Genomic DNA, 19,599 nt, shown 5'->3' on the forward strand with positions numbered 1-19,599 from the left:
AGAAAGAAAGGAGAAAAGAAGGAAGGAAGTAAAGAAGGAAGAAAGTAAAGAACGAAAGAAAGAAAGAAAGAGAAAGAAAGAAAGAAAGAAAGAAAGAAAGAAAGAAAGAAAGAAAGAAAGAAAGAAAGAAAGAAAGAAAGAAAGAAAGAAAGAAAGAAAGAAAGAAAGAAAGAAAGAAAGAAAGAAAGAAAGGAAGAAAGAAAGAAAGAAAGGAGGCAGGATTCGAACCCGTGTACCCTCGATCAGAAAGCGAGCGTCCTAACCACTCGGCTATCCAGGCACTTTTTCTTTGCTTTATTGCCTGTTATTAGACATGTACATCAAACAATAAGGACATGAAAGAAAGGACAAAAGTTGTGTCAGTCCTACTGGACAGACACAAGTTTAGTTTGTACCGCAATGGTTGTCGAGGGTAGAACCCTTGACAGCGCTCAAGGAATTTTAAACTCGGCTATCCAGGCACGCTAGCAGAGCATAGCATAGTCTTGTGTAGTATAGTGTATCAAGGAGGTAGAAAAGAGAAGTGAGAGTGAGGAGGAGAGATGTGATGGTGAGGAGGAGGGAAAGGAGGAGGGGAAAGAGTAAAGGGTAGCACAGAGAGAATGAGAAAGAGTGAAATAGAGAGAGAGAGAAGTACAGAAAGAAAAAAAAGACAGAGAATATCAACGAAAGAGAGAGAAAGAAGTAGAGAGCGAGAAAAAAGATAGAAAGAAAGAGAATGAGAAAGGTTCGTGCAGAAAAAATTCTTCACGAGGCACTATAGATGGTGTCTAGAGAGCCATGGGGCGTCCTCAGAAAGTGCGCACTCCCGAGGAGGAAGCCGCGCATCCCGATGCTAGACGTGTCAGTCGGCGAGGAGTACGAGCCGCGATGGGCCCGTGCTTCGCTGCGCCAAGCTTTTCGCGACTTAGTGAAAACTGCCCGCATTTTTTTTACAGCGAAAGCTGTTATGAGATCATTTCACCGGCCGTTTTTGGCGCCGTAGTTGTCCGCCGCCGCCGCCACCGCCGCCGGTGTCCGTAACCAGTATCGCTCGAAATAAGAAAAAAAAAACTAAATAAGAAAAAAATTCCAGGATGGAACGAGGTTCGAACCTGGGCCCTCTGCGTGGGAGCCCAGTATTCAACCTCTGAGCCATGCCGGTGCTTGAAACTGCTTTGCAAAAAGGTCCTATACAGGCTTCATGTCGGGAAGGAACCACATTAGCTTATGCAATATAGCGTAGTAGAAGAGTAAAATAAGCACCAAGCGTCGCACAACGCGAATTCTGTAACCAGGCGTCAGACAATGCGAATTGCGCAACGAGTAGGTTATGAAATGCTTCCAACCCATTACAAGGGGATCTGCCATAATTCTTCGTCGTCATCAGGCACAGCATCAACAAAGTGCGCATAATGCCTTACATGCGTTTAGCAGGTACCACGGCTCTCCGTAAAATGACGAAAAATGGCACAGTGCCTGCTGCCCTACTTCTCAACAATTACACTTATTCAGAGCGTAGTGGTTTCCTCGCAAGTGCGCTTGTATTGGTTGCCAAGGAAGCCCATAAGCGCATGATCCATTTCCTCGGGGTCTCAGTAAAGTTCTTCGCCCCCCCCCCCCCCGTCTCTCTCCCACGTCAACATATGTTATACAGCATGACGGGAGAGGGAAATAGCGAGCGGTCGTCACCCAATGCAAATTACATTACTGGTGCGCCGTTTAAAGCTTCCAACCCATTACAAAGGGCTGAGCCATAATTCTTCATCGTCATCAGTCGTCGCGTCAACAAAGTGCACATAATGCCTTACAGACGTGTAGCTGGTGCTTCGCTTCTCCGCAGAATGACGAATAATGGCTTAGTAGGTGCTTCCCAACTTCACAAAAACTGTGATTTATTGCGTAGTGGGTACCTTTCTAGTGTACTTGTATTGTAGCCCCAAGCAGGGGCGTAGCCAAGGGGGGGGTTGGGGGGGTTCAAACCCCCCCCGGAATTTTTCAGTTTTGCTTGCGTATATATACACGCACACATACAAACGCACGCACGAACATACATAAAGTATGGTTGAACCCCCCCCGAAAAAAATTTCTGGCTACGCCCCTGGCCCCAAGAGAGCTTACAACGCCGCTCTTCCAGCTTTCGCTGTGACTGTGCTGCGGTTTCAGCGCAGGCCTGGCGTTTTTTTTTTTCTTTTTGAACAAAAAAATCGGCAGATCCCACGCGTTGTGGGAATCGGTTTCATGCGAAGCAGTCAGCAAGTACTTCTATGCTGTATTTTATGGCTTTGAGCCAAGCGTTATGAGGTGGATCTACGTGTTATTGTAAGTGTAGAAGCTGTGTGCACATCGTGAGTTTACCAGGCACATCGACAACACTGCCGTTTAAGGGGTAACTTATGGTGCAACGTAACGTCAGCACTCACATTAGAGTACATACGTCAGTATTATTAAAACTAAGTGCACCTTATGGTCCAATCATGTGAATATCATACGTAACTTTCGCTAATGTATTCCTCCGGGATCGAGCAATACCTCGATATAGCTTGCGCAATCATGGGAATACAGATGTAATGTTTATTAGGCTGCTATAAAAGCGGGACCAACACTGGAACCATAGACGTTAATCAGATATGATGCCTGTATCGTAGGAGTATATATGTAGCGTTCATTGCTTCCGTGTAAAATTAGATAGCCAACACCACAACCACAATTGACGTTTCACCGACATTACGCCTGCATGGGCTGTTTTTCCAAACCAGTTTATAGACCTGGCGTGGCTCTGTGGTAGAATACCTGATTGCCACGCAGAATGATTGGGTTCGATTGCTGCTGGGATCCTAACTTTTATTCTTTCCATGCGTCGGGTCAACGCTGCCCATGTTGGTTTTTCTTAACGCTCTCGCATTTAAATTACCAATGTCTGTTCTCGCCGTTTCTGCGTAGATATATAAACTCTCAATCACCTGTGCCGCATACCCTGCACCGCGGCCCGTGGAAAACGGGTATGTGCCACACGTGTCTGAAGGAAAGGGTGGGACGACGTACGTGACAGGATTTTCACGTGATTCATGTCATGATCCGACAGTCATATTCGTCAAATCTTCTTACCCACCCATGCCAATATTGGTCTACACCAAGTTGAGGAGGTGATCGTGAGAGTGCCCACACGTAGGCGGCTAGATAGATAGATAGATAGATAGATAGATAGATAGATAGATAGATAGATAGATAGATAGATAGATAGATAGATAGATAGATAGATAGATAGATAGATAGATAGATAGATAGATAGATAGATAGATAGATAGATAGATAGATAGATAGATAGATAGATAGATAGATAGATAGATAGATAGATAGATAGATAGATAGATAGATAGATAGATAGATAGATAGATTGATTGATTGATTGATTGATGGATAGATGGATAGATAGATAGAAACGCTAAAAGTGCCAAAGGTTCGCTAAGAAATGCTTCGCATTTAAAGAAAGGGAGATTTGTAGAGTGCTTTAACGCGACAAAACCAGGGAGGTCGGTCGGAGGAGTTTCGTCACTGGGCTGCTACTCCACGTAGGAGAAAGGGAGAAGAGGTGTAAAAGGTAGAATTCATGCGAAGGACAATCTTAGTAGTATTATATATATATATATATATATATATATATATATATATATATATGTGTGTGTGTGATAAATATGGGAAAATGGCAATGATACTGTGTAGTGAATTATGCACACGTTCGCTTACCCTCGTTACGGCAAGGGCGGTAGTGGTTTATCCGCTAAATTCTTTACCTCACAGCGATATAGCAACGTAGCCTCTGTGCACCTATTCATGTATCATGCATATCTTACGTGTGTGGAATCATTGACATAGGAGATCAGTTTCTACGATAGCGATTTTAACGATTTGCTAAAGACTTTGCTATCCCGCGTTGCGTTCACCACAGTGAAAGGCATCTCGAGGGCTCCCTCGGTGATCGAGCTAGCGGCAGGCTGGCAATGGGGTCCTTGAATGCATTAGCCGCACCAGGGCGCGCATTCTCTTATCACTACGTTTTGCAAATCGACTTGCTTCGTCAGATTAATACCGGACTACGCGCGCAGTCTTACGGTCACAATTGGGCATTTATCTCCAATCAACGCATTCATTTAGTCTAGTCGTTTGCATAAATATTTTGTAATCTTTTCTTTTTCACTTCATCGGCAATTTCTGCGCTGCGAGAATGGCTGATCGCTTCCTTTCTGATCAAGCTCTAGTTTTACGTCCGACTTTAGCCACAGATGCCGTCTTTCAAGCAACGTCGATTCATAAAGAACCCCTGCTTTGCCGGCAAAGATTCGTCATGCAGAGCGGACAGCACATCGTGAATATATGCCATTGCGATTATCTCACTTTTTGTGTATTGTTTTTTTTTTTTAAACTCGCACAGTCAAAGACACTATAAAGAAAAGAATTAAGAACCAAGACCATAAACAGCTTCCCATGTCCTCCATTGTTTTTTTTAATCTGTTACTCTTTGTTAACTCTAAAGTGCCTATCATGCATGACTAAGCTACTCGCCCTAAATTACCATCCTTATCGGCGAATAATACCACCCGAGTTTGTCCGGGCCTTTCTTTCTTGAATTCCTCTACCGATATTTAATAGACGGCGGAGAGCGGGAGACGTGCTTACAATGGCTTGCCAATGATTAAGGTGGGCATTCAGGGTCGAACAGTGCTACGCAGGCAGGGTGGTGTAAATGCAAGACTAAAGGGAGGGGGGGAGGTTGAGAGGAGGAATGCGCATGTGGCGGGCGGCTGGACCGTGATTAAGCGTCGTGTCCCCTCGCGCCTGCCATGTCGGCACGGCGCCTCCGAAGGCGTGAGCGGTCCAGCCTCGTTGTGGGGGCACCGGCGGACCGCATCGATCACGAAGCCTCCAATGAAGAAGGGGGAGGGACGGGACGAGGCGGCGACGGTGGCTTCGACGGCCAACGCGTACAGACATGCGTTGCTGTTGCCTCGGTCGCCACTTCGCGCCGGACACGACAACCCACGTCTACACTCCGCAACAACTACCGCAGCATCTATACGCCTCGAGGATTCGTATATCCCACGCCGGGACGCATGTTAGGAAGAAGCACGCGAGCGTCGAGATGGACAGTTCGAACACGCTTACAGCTGGTACCTCGGAGAGACTGGAGACATCGTCGTGACGTGCACGCTACCGTGGCAAAATTTGCTTCGTCTCGTCTCGTCGCGCGTCCTTATCTTTTGCTACGTCTTTTTTTTCTGCGTTCTTTTTTTGGCGTGCTGTGCATTGTTTATGCTGAAAGCGGCTCACAACTCAATTGGTGCACGGTTCACGGCACGAGATATAGGTTTCGCTCAAGGCCGCGTACTTTTTATTCGGAACAATGCCCTGTACTGGACCTGTTCTACCTAATTGCTGTTACTGGATGTGATGACTATTTCTGACCGAGTTCGAATTGTCTCGAATCATTCCTTATCCAGCCTCCCCACAAATTTCGGGTAACCTTATTACACTGCCCTACGTTTATTTCCATTAAAGGCCTAGAAAGTTCTGAAGGAAACGTTTCTTTTGCTCTCTCTCCCAAGTTGCTGATACTATCCCGACGAGCAGACGTATGCGTGCCACTGAATATGTTAAAACTAATATTTAACTCTATATGGCCTTACGTGTCAAATCCACGCTGTGATTATTAATCACGACGTAGTATGAAACTCAGGATCAATACCGAGCAAGTCGCGACATCGAGCTCAACAGCGAAACACCAGAAACAACAGCTGCAGGCTCTACAGCGGCGGGAGTGCCACTGAGCATGATCCTGGAAGAGAAAAACAGGACAGGAGGCGAGAGGAGAACAAAACCGGAGAGAGAGAATTGAGGCACATGGCTGAATAGACGGGCGTAAAAAACACATTAAATTTGCCGTCTTTTGCGCATACATTGTCGTGAGCATCGTTGCGTATGCTTTAACATTTGTGTGAGCATCACAGCAAGCTTCGAGCGAGAGTTGTTTTCCCAGGGGAGTTGTTTTCCCAGCCTCCGGTAAGAGTGTCAGCCGAAATTTTCTATGCGCTGCATACAGGCCTGTCCTCCTTCTTTCCACTGGTATTTTTATGCAGATACAGCAAGGAACGAGACAACTAACCCTTCGGCTTTATTACAAATAATGACTGAGACACTGTTTGGGCGCCGGCTCTACATTTACCAAAAAATATTTCCGGCCACGCCACTGACTTTTACATAAGCATGGAGTCCGCAGCATTTCTTTTTCTAAAACCTTCTTACTCATAGTACCATTCATTGACGAGTTGAAATGCGTCATACGAACCAGAGATGGTTTTTACAGGCTGCACGCCCAGCCACACGATTTCAAACTGTCGTTGTTCAGGTTCTCGATTGCTGAAGCGGGAACCGCGTTTGTGAAACTCTGTAACGCCGCGTGGTCACAATGTTTAGCAAAAAGCATCAGAGGTTCAAGTAACCCATCAATCCTTAATCGGGTAACGCTGCCCGCAGTAGCTCCGCGCAACAGTGAAAAATTCTGCAGCAAAGAAACGGGTGGCCGTCGTAAAACAAGCCGAGAAAACTCCGGGAGTCTCGGGCTCCGCCTAATCAATTTGGAGGAAGCTCGGCGGCCAGCCAAGCCAAGCCAAGCCTAGCCAGCCGGAACGTTTTTCTCCAACGCCCCGCCACCGGCATGCCGGGTGATGAATTCGTTCCGAGAAGAATTTTGATGGGATTGTTTCAATAAGAGCGCCTCTTTCTCCCAGCCTAGGCGCGAGATGCGGGCGTGGCGTCGCCTCCGCTTTGCCGCCGCCAACACGCAAAAGAGAGGCGGCTAGCACGGAAACCGGTTTTTCTGTGCTGTGGCCAGTAATTAGTCAAATCGTCACGAAGCTAAAGCGCCGTTGGTATTCCTGCATACCAGGCGCCAGAGGTTTCTGCTGTGCCTCGCGAAAAGCGTGCAGTGTAGTGACGTATATACGTGTAAACGGCAAAACGCTGAATGGAATCGAACGCGTGAAACTGGTCTTTCAATATAAACGAGTCTTGGTTGCGGATATCCACGGCCTCCGTGGAGTCGTCTGACCCCCATATAGACTAGGTATACGATAGCCAATACGATACGTTAATCCGTGATCGCCAATTGATATCCTAATAACTGAACGATCAGCGACTGACCGACCGACCAGTGACGTACTAGTAAGATCTCTTGAAACAATTGGTTGGTACAGAACGAATATTGATACCTGGAAGAAAGAGAAAGTGCACGAAAGGGGTGACTATACCGCTGGTTTGGTGCGTAATTGCAACTCATTATACGCGGAAGTCTATAGGTATGCAAGCGCATGTGCAAGAATTTCGCTGATAGAGGCTCGTGTGCCTTTGTTCATACGAACGAGTTGTCTTTCACGAAATAAGGGGATGACGAAAGTCAACGCTGCCCCCTCAACCCCCTCGTCACCTCCTCGTCGTCTTTGTGAACAACGAGGGTGTGACGTCACGACGAGGAGGCAGCACTACCATCGGACTCAGTGCAGGAAAAGAACGTAATCAAGGAACTCTAATGACGTAATTTTCTCTCTCTCCCTCTCGCACTTTTTTAGGCAACAATAATGCACGTGGCTAAGGTATCATAAATCGCATCGCGACCATTACGGTTCAGAACAACTAAAATTGAGAAGACTAAAAGCGTACACTTAGTTCTTTCTATGTTCTTTCTATCTTTCTTTTGGATGCGCAACACACGTCGCCACAAACAATTTACAAAAAAAGAAGAAGGTGTCATGCCTGAGCACCCATTCGTGCCTTCCTGTCAGTCCGCGGTGCCCGTCACACTATGCCCCAGAGCACGCGAACAACAGTTTCGAAAGCTGAGCGCACCAACGGCTTCATTTCGGTTCTCAACTGCCTCTTCCTTCGCCTTGTATATCGGCGATTCGTCGTTCCCAATCACTCCAGCGCACACTGCACGCTTTTTGCCGTGTCATGCAGGCACGTATTTAACAGCCAACACGCACGCGGGCATAAGGCAGTTCGTTTAAGGACGAGGGTTGCCTCCCCCCCCCCCCCTTCCCTCCGTTCCCCTCGTTCAGTCCTGTTCTATACGAAGTCATATTTTTTCTGTTAATGCTCGCTCCTGGGTTCGCGCAGAGGCAATCAAATCGGCTTTAGGGGCGAGGCATGTCTGCTTCGTTCGTTGCAAACTGCGGGGAATGCAGCAGCTCGCTGTATAGTATAAGCACGCCAAGTGAAGAGGAGGAGTAGAAGTGTTTGTTGCGACATGGCAACGTCGCCAGCCCGGACCTGTTACGTCTCTGCGTCCTTTTTTGTTTGCTACGCTTTCGAGGCGCCGGCGTTAATCGCCCCTAATTTGCCCGAGCTTCCTTCGCACTCGTTCGCTCTCAAGAGTGGTCGTGGTCGTCCCTATACGAGAAGACTGCTTGTCGCGCTGAGGCGCTCCAAAACCTTGACTCGGTTACGGTAGGTGTGTGGGCGGTTTATAGATGATCATGCTGGCATGGCTCATGAAAAATCTTTGAACACGGGGCGTCGCTGCAGCAAACGTTTCGACACGTGGCCTTGTCTTATTCAAGGCAGATGCCTTGAAAAAAACAAGACACTTGTCGAAACTCTGACTCCAGCGACCGATACCCACTTTTTTCAGGATGTTTCACTTCTATCTCTTCCTCAGCTTATACCTTGTCTGGATTTCATACTGGTCATGCATTTCAGCGAGTCGCTTAAGTGAACGTCAAGAAAAAAATGGTATGAAAATGTATAAGAGGTAATCAGCGTTTGTAGCGCCGAGACTTCTACTCAATTTTTGTCGCCATGACGGGCGATATGCCACCACGCCACTCCTCCTATACCTTACCATTGCTCGTTCTTCTATCATTCGAATTCGTTTGATATGTTCTTTCATGAGGACAACCATGGTTCCTACTATTCTACAACCCAATGATGGCTTGAAGCGAAATAGGCTTAAAATGTAGGGCTCATAAAAGGTGGTTTAGAAAGATCATATTCTCACTGCTCGATCAACTGAGTATGTCGCTTAAAAAGCTTCAAATTAATGTTTTCTTAGTCGATTGTCTTGATCCCCTCCGCCCCCTCCCTCGAAAACTTTCTGCACCAGGTGAGAATTCGCGGTGCCTTCGTGATCGGCCCACCTTTTACAAAGCGTCGGGGTAACGTGATGACGTCATCATCCCACGTGATAATGACGCCATGATGACATCGCAAAATTCGCCGATCTGTGACGCCATCACATGGGGATGGTTTTTCACATCACTCGTGTTGACGCCGCCGCTGCCGGCAGTCACTTCTCGCGTTTGATGAGGCATCTAAGACTTTCGCATTACTTAGTTGGCGAATTGCCTTTGTTTCGTCGCTAAGAGATGACCCCGATGCCATACATTACGCGGTTTCTTCTACCAGAAGCGATCATGCGAGATCGTTCACCAGCGTAACCACAATCCCCGCTTTTTCTCAACCCATCGACAGCTCGAGAACGAAAAAAAAAGGGGTGTTGTCGGTGTTAAGGTTCACCCCTCGTTAGTGGCCGCATAATTAACGCTCCCCCGATGCAAACCGTCAGCGTGCCAACAGGCTCAGCGAACAGCGAGGGCGCTGATCCTTTCGTGAGCACACGCACGCGTGCACGCTCGAGTCCGTCGCGTGAATCGCATAAACCGCGCATTTCGTTCGCCGCCCCATCTGTCGGCCGCAACGAGCTACGCACGACACGCAACAACGTATAGTATGCATATACTGCGTAGTATAACATAGCTCCACCCTCGTGGTTCGTCGCACTGCCGGGGAGCCTCGGTGCACCCTGAAGGTTGCGGGCGCGAATAGAAAGGAGAAACAAAAAAATGGCGCGTTACAGAACGGGTGGGGGTGTCCGCCTAATGCGCGTGATCCACTGTAATGGCCGATGCCGGCACCTTCCGGTCTGTCAGGCAGGTAATAGCTCCGACCACGTCAGCGGCTCGACCTGTGGGTTTCCCAGCCACCCCGTGGTCTGCTGCGGCATACCATACTCTTTATTTTTCTTTCTTTTCGTTTAGCGACGAGCACGCTATTGCAAATCGCTGAATCGGCAGATTACATTATACTGCGCGCCTCGCGATCTCTCCAGTTCGTAGGCGGTCGCGCGTTTCGCGGTAATCACCCTTGGCGTGCAGTGCGCGAACTCTTGTACGGGCGAAGTGTTGCACTGCGTGCGGCCTTTTGCCCTCTGCAGGCGCCTTGGGGACAGGGAACGCAAGGTAGCATTAGCTTATTTTTTATGTTAATGCTTTGCTGTTTTGTAAAAATACACGCCGAGCAGGAGAGGGTAAGCACGGAGAGAGAGAGAGAAATAAAAAAAGAAATATACGTGGAGATTGACTAGAGGACATCTTCAACCGGCTCCCCTGTAGTATAGGGCGAAGGGAAATGGTGCACAGTATGATGAAAATAAAAGTGAATAAAAGACAGACCAGAAAGCTGTGTGAGAACATCTGAACACACGTTTTGTCAAATATGCGCAGGGTCACAAGCCATTGTCGCACACAGAGGATATATCGTCGCGTTATCGCAATCTTCCGCACACTCCGCTTAACGCAGTGGCATCTTCTAAATTCGAGAGGATTGAGGATCACTCAGTAGGAGTAAACAAGTGTTTGCTATATGTTTACATGCTTAACTGTTGAAGCTAATGAAGCGTGTGTTTCTTGGCACCTCTCGACTCGAAGTCGCACGTTGTGAGTTCACCTGTCTGCGTAATTTACGGAGAATGTTCACAAAAGGGAGGTCATCGGGTGTTTTTGATTGATTACATCAACTGAGGGCTATGCTACACTTCGAATAGAAAAGTTTAACGCCTCAGGAGCTACGACAAGCCCACATGTAATGTCACGTGGTCTCACCATAGAGGTTTCTTGAACGTGCTCCTAAATCTAAATTATTATACGTTTGTTACTGCATCTCACCTCGATCAAAATGTACAGCCACCGTTGCCAGGAATCGAACCCCAGCCCTCTCGCTTATCGGCACAACGCCATAGCCACCAAGCTACCACGGCGAGTCTACATGCTACGGATATACAGATGTTAATTTCTGATACTTTCCTCCCAACTTTCCTCTATTTTCGGCATAGTCATTGATTGAGTGGCTGATTTACTGATTTGCTGGTGAACACATCCATTCAATGAATGAATCAATGAATGTTAAATACTGGGTAGCGAAGATTCGACAGAGAACCAAGAAAGAAAGAACACTGAAGCACAGGACAAGCGCTTGTCCTGTGCTTCAGTGTTCTTTCTTTCTTTGTCCTGTGTCGAATCTACGCTATCCAGTATTTAAGACTATAAGCCAACTAGCTCAGCAACGAATTTTGTTAAGAATGAATGAATGAATGAATGAATGAATGAATGAATGAATGAATGAATGAATGAATGAATGAATGAATGAACTCACGTATGTTGAGCACGGGTCCGAATACGCTCGTGTCAGCCACCGTGGAGCAGTTCCACCGGCGGTGCCTGAACTGGTGCTGGCACTCGCCGATGCCCATGCGTGCTCCACGGCCAACGTGGGGCATGTGGTCCTCGTACAGATGGCACAGCTTGGTCTGGCCTCGGGACAGACCCAGCTGCAGCTGGCCGCACAGCAGATGCGCTCCCAGCACGTACATCTGCGGGTTCTGCAGCACGTCGATGCCTTGAAGGCCCATGTTGCTACACGAGAGCAAGGACAGCGAAGAGCTCGTATTAGTCGGCGAATATATAGTGGTGCATGGGGAAAGAGAAGTTTGCCTGTACGTGAATTGTAAGAGTACGGACTTTTGGGTAAGTTGATTCGGTACATTCAGTGAGGCCATAGCACTGAAAAGGCAGGGCCGAAGGAAGATGACAGGACGTGCGCTCGTCCCGTCGTCTTCCTTTGTCCCTGTCTTTTCAGCGCTATTGCCCCATCGAATTGCCTGCACATGTATATATCATGACAGTCCGGTTATAACAATGTTTACGTGTGAAATGAGCATTTCATATATACATGGCAAATAAGTTTTTAGGGAGCCCGCAAGATATCGGAAATTTCATGAAGTTGTGATCCACCACTTTGTATAGCTAGATGCAGCAAAGAAAACCTCTCCTAATTGCTAAAAAATTGCCAGTTGACAAAATTTCTTGCGAGGAAGATTGGAAACATCATGGACATGGAGAAATTGTTCATCAACTGGAAACTTGATACTTCTGGTGTATTTGTATGAGTATTTCTATAGCTGGCATGCTACAAATAGGTGGGATGACAATTTTTAACTCATGAGGTGAATAGGGACGAAAAACACCATGACGCTGAATAGAAAACACAGGATCACCCACGCTAGGGACATCTTTTTTTCTTCTTTCATCATTTATTATATACAAAGTACGTACCCGAGGACGGACCCGAGGATTAATACGTATTACCGAGAACCCATTACGTATAGAGGAACTATTATGCACATTTATTGATAGTTCCTGAGCATATCTCCTAAGGCCTGCAGAGAGCGGGAAGACGCAAACAAACATGGTTTCGGTCATCACACACACTGCGCGCAGCACGCATTGCGATGGCATCAGTTGAAGTTTGAGAAGAAGCAGTACCTCTTCTACAGGCATCATCCATGGAAGCAGGCCGCGGGAAGCTATGAAATTGTATTTAAGGCGTTGTGAACGATCTCCATGCTGCAGCAATCGTGAAAGATTATATCTGCCTGTCTTTTAGAAGGAACAGAACCAGTTCTATGTCACCGTTCCAGAGAAGCCGAATTAGTATGGACGTTGCCTAGTGAACCGTATATGGTGGGAGACTTCTAAAACAATGCTGCGAGGCAAGTTACGTAGTATGCCTACCTCGGTCCATATGGGGTGCTGATCTGTCGAACAATCGGGCACTTAGCGTGCGATGACTCCAAGGTACTGAATAATGTATCATAGATCGACGGGCTTCCCGTCTACTAGGATTTATGAGCCTTGATGCTGACATACGATACCGTGCACGACGCTTCAATGTTCTATACTCTGTAGTGGGGGAACAAACTTCGTAAACAAACACTCCAGTGACTGCATGGCAGAGTCGGCGGTACCACTGCGCCTGAGGCGGACTATCACATAAGCACTTCTCATGTTGTTGATGATTTGTTCCCTCTTTCGGGCACCTACCTCAAATGGCCCACAATCTGCGGGAATTATGCCAAAATAACAACAGAAAAGGGAACACTACGTTTCTTAGAACTCGCGCTTCGTGTTACAAAAACATATCACCGAGGGGAGGTTGCCGAGCATTTTTTGGACATGGGCATAGTCCACAGTACGAGCATGTCGAGAGCTTTCGTAGTAAACTCAATTCAGTCATAATGGTAATTAGCGCAAACACTAGACGACAGACAAAGGACAGGACGTAGACGCATGCGCTGCGTCTACGTCCTCTCATTTGTCTGTTGTCTAGTGTTAGCGCTAATTACCATTATGACTGACTTGTTCCAACTCGCCCAACAAGCAACGTTGTCGAACTCAATTCACACTTGTTTGTATAGCGCTGGAGCGGCGCGTTCCGTACAGCACCGGCGGCTTCCATCGAAAACACATCCTTTGAGATAGACCACATTTGAGCATGTGCAGTCAGTGACACCAACGATGCATGCTCATATATGGACTATCTCAAACCGTGTGTAACTGGTAGACGCCGGGTTTCATCCCGTCCGCGGCGGTCACATTTCGATGGCGGTAAAATAGCAGAGCCCTGAGTACTGTGCGATGTCAGTGCACGTTAAAGAACACCAGATGGTCGAAATTTCCAGAGCCCTCCACTACGGCGTGCCTCATAATCATATCGTGGTTTCGGCACGTAAAACCCCAGATGTTATTATTGGTAGACATCACTCGTGCAGTACCGAATGCTCCTATACCTGTGTCGTTTTAGACAAGCGTGTTGAGCTCTGTATATTGTATACGCTTCGTCGAACCGGAACTGCACTGCAGCACGGTGTTCCACCTCACCGCGCGAGTCTAACTCGGCTTCCAACACATACACGCCGAGTGATCCGAGTAATTTCGCATTCTCCATGCACACGCTGCCGCGGCGCCGCGCATATTACGCGCATATAAATACGCGCGCTCACACGCTCGCAAACTCGGGTATACTGCGTGGAATCCGCGCGCGCGACCGCGCTGGCACCTGTGCCGAGGAAGAATGAACGCGGGAGTCGATCGACTGCGATGGCCGGCACCTTAGACAAGGCGAGCTAATTAATGAGGCTAGTCGCTCGATCTATTAAGAGCGGGCAATTACGCGCCTCGCACGCCGCTGTTGTAGATATGGGCGCCGCGATAGAGGCCGCAGTCATGACTGTGGCGGCCACCGGCGCTCAGCTCCATCATCACACGTTTGCCCGTCGCGGCAACGTTACGTCCGGCGTGGCTCCTTATCGAGACCGGTCATCGAGGCCACTAATGTTAGGAGGAACAAAGGAAACCCCCTGTCTCTCGTTCGCCAGGGTGAGCCGTGGACCAGAGTGCTAGTTATAAGGTAATGGAATGTACGATTCTAAACCATGATAAAGCGATAAAGCGTACATATATCTCCTTGGGGCACGCGAAATTGTCGAATTTCAGCACAGCGTATCATGAGCTATATGCAACTGTTCGAAACATTATTATCTTCAAAAACTTATCCCATATACGAATGAATGAAGACACCACCGATTGGGCGTATCGATGCCTTGTGTAATGCGAATTTGTCCGTTATTATGAATGACGTCCTCGACGGGTCGTATCTCGGCGCCGCAAAGACACATCGACATCAAGTAAGACTGTGCATGCATTAAGGCAACAGAGAAAAAACTGGAACGGCTGGCAGATCAACAAGAAGGAATGTCCAGTAATGCAACGCTCTGCTGCGGTGAACAGGGGATGAGGTGTTGAAATATAAGAGAGTAAAAGAGAAAGAGAGAGAGAGAAATAGGAATTCAGCCACAGAGCCAATGGAATGCATGCCCTATGCTTGAGGACAGCAGGAATTGGTCTACTGCGAGCACAGTGAGTTCCAATGGGCTGCGATAAACTCTGATTGTTGCAGTGGTAGATTCGTCAGTCACGTGATACACCCTGCCACATGTCTTTAACTATTAGTCAAATAATCCCTCTTAGAAAACTGTCCTAGCTCCTGTACGCAAAATGCCTTCTCAGTTCCTTTAGAAACAGCTTTTTCTTTCGTTCTAAGAAAATGTAAAGGATACTGACGCAGGATGTCACATTCCAACTATAAAGGAGTTATTGGTTTCATCCGCATGCATATATACATTCGAGTGCAATGCACTGAAACTACAATTTTGTAACACCTCACTTCATGGTGCGGGTATTACTTGGACGTGATGTAAGTAAAAACATAATTCTGCGCGATACTGCTTTCCCAAAAAGAAGGATGCAGAACAAAATAGTACATTTGTGTCTCACTGTGCTGTGTGCGATTTGCGCGAACCTTGATGTGCGTTATATGGAATAGTAAAATACAGATGCTTCAAGCCCCGCCCCTCTCGTGCTGTGCGCCTTTACCTCCTCCTGCCTTTCTTGAACCGCAGCCAAAAAACCTCAATAAATAATATCAAGTTGATGTTATGGAAAACACTCGACGTCTACGTTACGCATGTAGATGGGCAGAAACTAGCCAGGCAACGGTCATAGGCAACAGCAACCAACAATGAGTGCGCTCTCGTGTGGGCAAAGTTTGTATGAAGCATACACGGGGACATCGCCCGCTGCCGCGTCGATCAACAACAAAACAGGCAGCCAGCAGGGGCAGATATGTCACGTTCCTGCGAGCGCGCCGACGCAAGTTCTCGGTCGTGTGGCCACTCGTTATTCCGGCAGCGAACCCGGGGCCTCTTGCAAAGCCATTCTCTCGCGAGTGCTCGCGGGACGACGATGACGACGAGCACTGTAGAGACTAGTAGGGGCAACGGGAACTCTCAAGTCAAGCACTTCCCAACATGAGTGCCTTGTTAGATGGGGAAGGGTCGACTCTCCGTGTCGAGGGTCGTTCACTGCTCCGATATAGCTGCATTGTGCTATAAGTACCGTTCTGTTATGCCGAGTAAGCCAATCGTTAACAAAAGAGCGTTTCTTTCGCTGTTTTCATTGTCGTTCGAAAACATCTCCAGCGGGCACCTTAATATTAAACAGTAAAAGATATAAAACAGGAGTGAACGGAAATAAACAAGCAAGCTTGTACTACATGAAAATGATACTATGGAAATGTTAGAATCGGAAATTTTGTTAATCGGTTCGAAGGTAAACGCTGCAGGAAAACGAGCTTTGAATATTGAATTTTATCTAACGAAACTGAGGCGTAAGGTTTGAGGTCGCGGTCGGCATTTATGGACTATAAACCGCAACAGCCCAATGCGACATAAATAGAGTGGAATAATGTAATACGGTTAGATATTGCTTTTGGCAAAAGCGAATAAGCACATGTGAAAGCTCCTATATGCATCTTTCATTGTTTTGTAGTTATTATTGCGTGTCTATCGAATCGCTAATGAAGTCGGGAAAGTGAACCCGACGAACACGCGCCGCAAGATTTATCCACGTCAATCCGCCTTGACTACGACACGACTTCTGATGTAATTAGCATAAGAAAATAAGCGTAAATCTCGCCGCGGTATAGGAATATAAACGATCACAGACGGCGGCGCGTGTTTGCACAATCCTCCTACCGAACCCGGAAGTATAGGACGTCTGTTGTCTTATATATCTCTGTCTTTACAGCGCGTACGCTTCAATGAGCTATTCACGACGACAGTGTCAACACACCGCTGACGCGGGCAAGTCCCCTTAATCGCCCGAGCCCCGCAAGAATAACTCGTCGCTGTCGCAAACACCGTGCCGTGGCCAGACAGGACATCGTTCATAATGCAAAACCGCAGCGACCCTCTCGCAATGTTTGTACTCACTCACCGACGAAACGCGACGCTGACCGCTGCACGCAGAACAGCGGCCTGCGGTCCATATCTCTTGCAGTGCCTCGTGCACAAATACACATGCATGGCAGGCACACACGTACGCACGCAGGTCTCGAGCTAGCCGCTGTAGCGATACGACGTTCAAGAACGTTGCGACGAACGACTCATGCATGCAAGCATCGGTCCCACATAGAAGGTATGCAGATATACTTGCATAGGCAAAGACTATGAGAACAGTTCGTCGTCGGCGTCGTCGCCGCTGCCATAAAGAAAGCCCGATGGCGCGCGCCTGTGCAAACAACTTTGACGGCTTCTCATCCATCGTTTGTCGAGCCCGCGGCTTGCATGCAATGCCCGCTGGATGGGGTGACGGCCCCTCACCCTCCCTCAGCAGCCGTACCACTTGCACTCTTCTACCATAGAGAATGCGCGGTCGACGTCGGAGTACCGGGCTGTTTGAGGTGGCATGTCGCATCCGCAAGCCGCGAGTGCATTTGGTCGGCGGTGTAAGGGAACGAACAAACGATCGGGTCTCCCTTTTCCCCCGTCATTCCGGTGCAAGTGCCTCAGCCGAATCTCGCTGACCTCGCCCCGTCGGCAAACACCGCTGCGGCGAGGAATCGCCGTATATAGGATGTGCATAGTTTGAGTATAACGTGCATATTGCGGTAATGTCAGTTGGGGGGGAAGTGGTACCTGCGCAATTAAGGCTTTCGAGGGACACTCTACACCGAAAGAGAAAGCAAAAGCGGCGATACCCAAACGTTAAGGTATACGCATAACTGTACTGGTGCCGCGATAAATATATAGTTTGAGTGCTTCTTCTTTTCTTTAGCTGGCGGCTATTGGCCTCGAGATCGAACAGAGTCGGCACCTAGCGGCGAGCGATCGAAACTCGGTAGTGTGCATGGCTCCTTGCGTGGTCTGCTAGCCACAGCGTGTTCGCATATGTGTGGACGTCATGCACATCCTCGGAGTGCAGATTATTCCGTTGTGTTAGCGCAGTCTCAAATGCCAGTACGTATGCCTGCTTGTACGCATGCCGTATAAACAAGCGTTTCGCCTTCCGCGACTTATATGCACTCTAATAAGTGAGTGCATGCACGTGTCAGTATGGCGCTATAGGTGTAATCATCGTACCGTCCATTCGCAAGAATGATTTCAATGTGGGTGCCACTTAGTCGTTGAAGCACATCACACAGTGCATTTGGCGTCGTCCTAAACAAAAAAAAAAGTATTAAATTGCGATGTGTGAAGGCAGAATTTCAGCGACACCATCTCGTGAAGTGTTGGCAATTGCTATCGTAGTGTAGTCACCATTGCTATCGTAGTGTAGTCAGAACACAAGCTGAGCACGTTAGAATTAAACAAGGTAAAAAACATCGAGCGCAGTGCGAACGCAGGCCAGCACCCCGTTCATGGGCGGCTTGCGCTTATCTTACACTTAATAGGAACGTTAGGCCGGCTTCGTGCAATAATGAGGAAATGAAGAGCATATATATCACCATTAGGCTGCAGTCAACGCGTTTTATTCGCTGACGATCGGCTCCAACCGCTCACATCGAAGCGTCGCTGTGTACGTTTGTATACGCGCGGCCGACCGATTATCCCCATTAGCGCTGCGACGGTGCTGTCACCTGTAGCGTAATCTCGCGACGAATAGACGTATTCAATACCGCTCACCAGCTACCGATGACATTTCTCCTCTCCGACATTGACTGTCACGCCTATAGTGTACTGAATGCTAGGCAAACATGAACCACTGTGAGCCTTGGTGCCGCGCTTTACAACGAATGACCTCTTTGAGTTATGCGTCAATCAGGTGTTTCTTTCTTTCGCTATTTCTTTCGTTGACCATTTTAATAGCTCTTCTTTCCACCTGTCTTTAACCTTCACCCAAGTGTAGGGTAGCAAACCACATGTTCCACTACCTGTTAGCCTCCCTGCCTTTCCATCTTTCTCTCTCTCTATTTTAGGACTAGCATAGTGTCTCTTGAAGAAGAGTTCGTTTTAAGAGCAGTGCACTTCTATATTCGCCCTACGTGAGAAGTATTAATAACCCATATAGTCATTAAAGAGAGTATGCTTCATACCAGCTTACTATATACTTCTTGTTCAGTGGACGCGCGTGATCTATACCCTGCGAGCTCGGAGTAGCCACTCAGCTTCCGTAAGCAGCCAGATACGTGGCCTGACTACGTGGGCTGACCACGTGTCAAGGCCACGTTCACTCGATACGAGATATAATGACGTCCATCAAGGGTATGCACTCGGTAACTACGTGCGCCATATTAGCCCTAAATGCAGAGTGCACATATTGTTTGCTTTTACGTCTCTATCCGCAGCGTGTATGTTTCATTTTCTTACAGCACGTTATTTCTACACCACAACTAATACTACTGATAACTTTGCTGGATTCCTTTCCTTCATATGGTTGCGCTTAACGAACAATAATCACATATCTCTGTACCATCCTTCTTTATCCTAGCTTATATCTGTTTGATGCATGATTTAATTAAATGAATTTGTCGGAAAACAGCCCTCGGTGTCCATTTCTCTTTTTCATTGTGGCCTGTGTCCAGCTCGCGATGGTCCCCAGGCATGGTTTCGCAATT

General features: G+C 47.7%; 2 protein-coding genes across 4 annotated transcripts in view; one reads left to right on the forward strand and one right to left on the reverse strand.

The window, feature by feature from the left end:
- The window catches only part of LOC119396284 (uncharacterized), a 398,508-nt gene that overhangs the window by 24,618 nt on the left and 354,291 nt on the right, over window positions 1-19,599 (forward strand). The window lies entirely within an intron of this gene.
- Window positions 1-19,599, reverse strand: part of LOC119396283 (protein Wnt-5b) — an 84,289-nt gene that overhangs the window by 18,056 nt on the left and 46,634 nt on the right. Inside the window, exon 3 of the mRNA XM_037663432.2 lies at window positions 11,461-11,720. Coding sequence (XP_037519360.1) covers window positions 11,461-11,720 — 260 coding nt within the window. The remainder of the gene's footprint in view (window positions 1-11,460; window positions 11,721-19,599) is intronic.

This window comes from Rhipicephalus sanguineus, chromosome 6, assembly GCF_013339695.2.
Source record: "Rhipicephalus sanguineus isolate Rsan-2018 chromosome 6, BIME_Rsan_1.4, whole genome shotgun sequence".
NCBI lineage: Eukaryota > Metazoa > Arthropoda > Arachnida > Ixodida > Ixodidae > Rhipicephalus > Rhipicephalus sanguineus.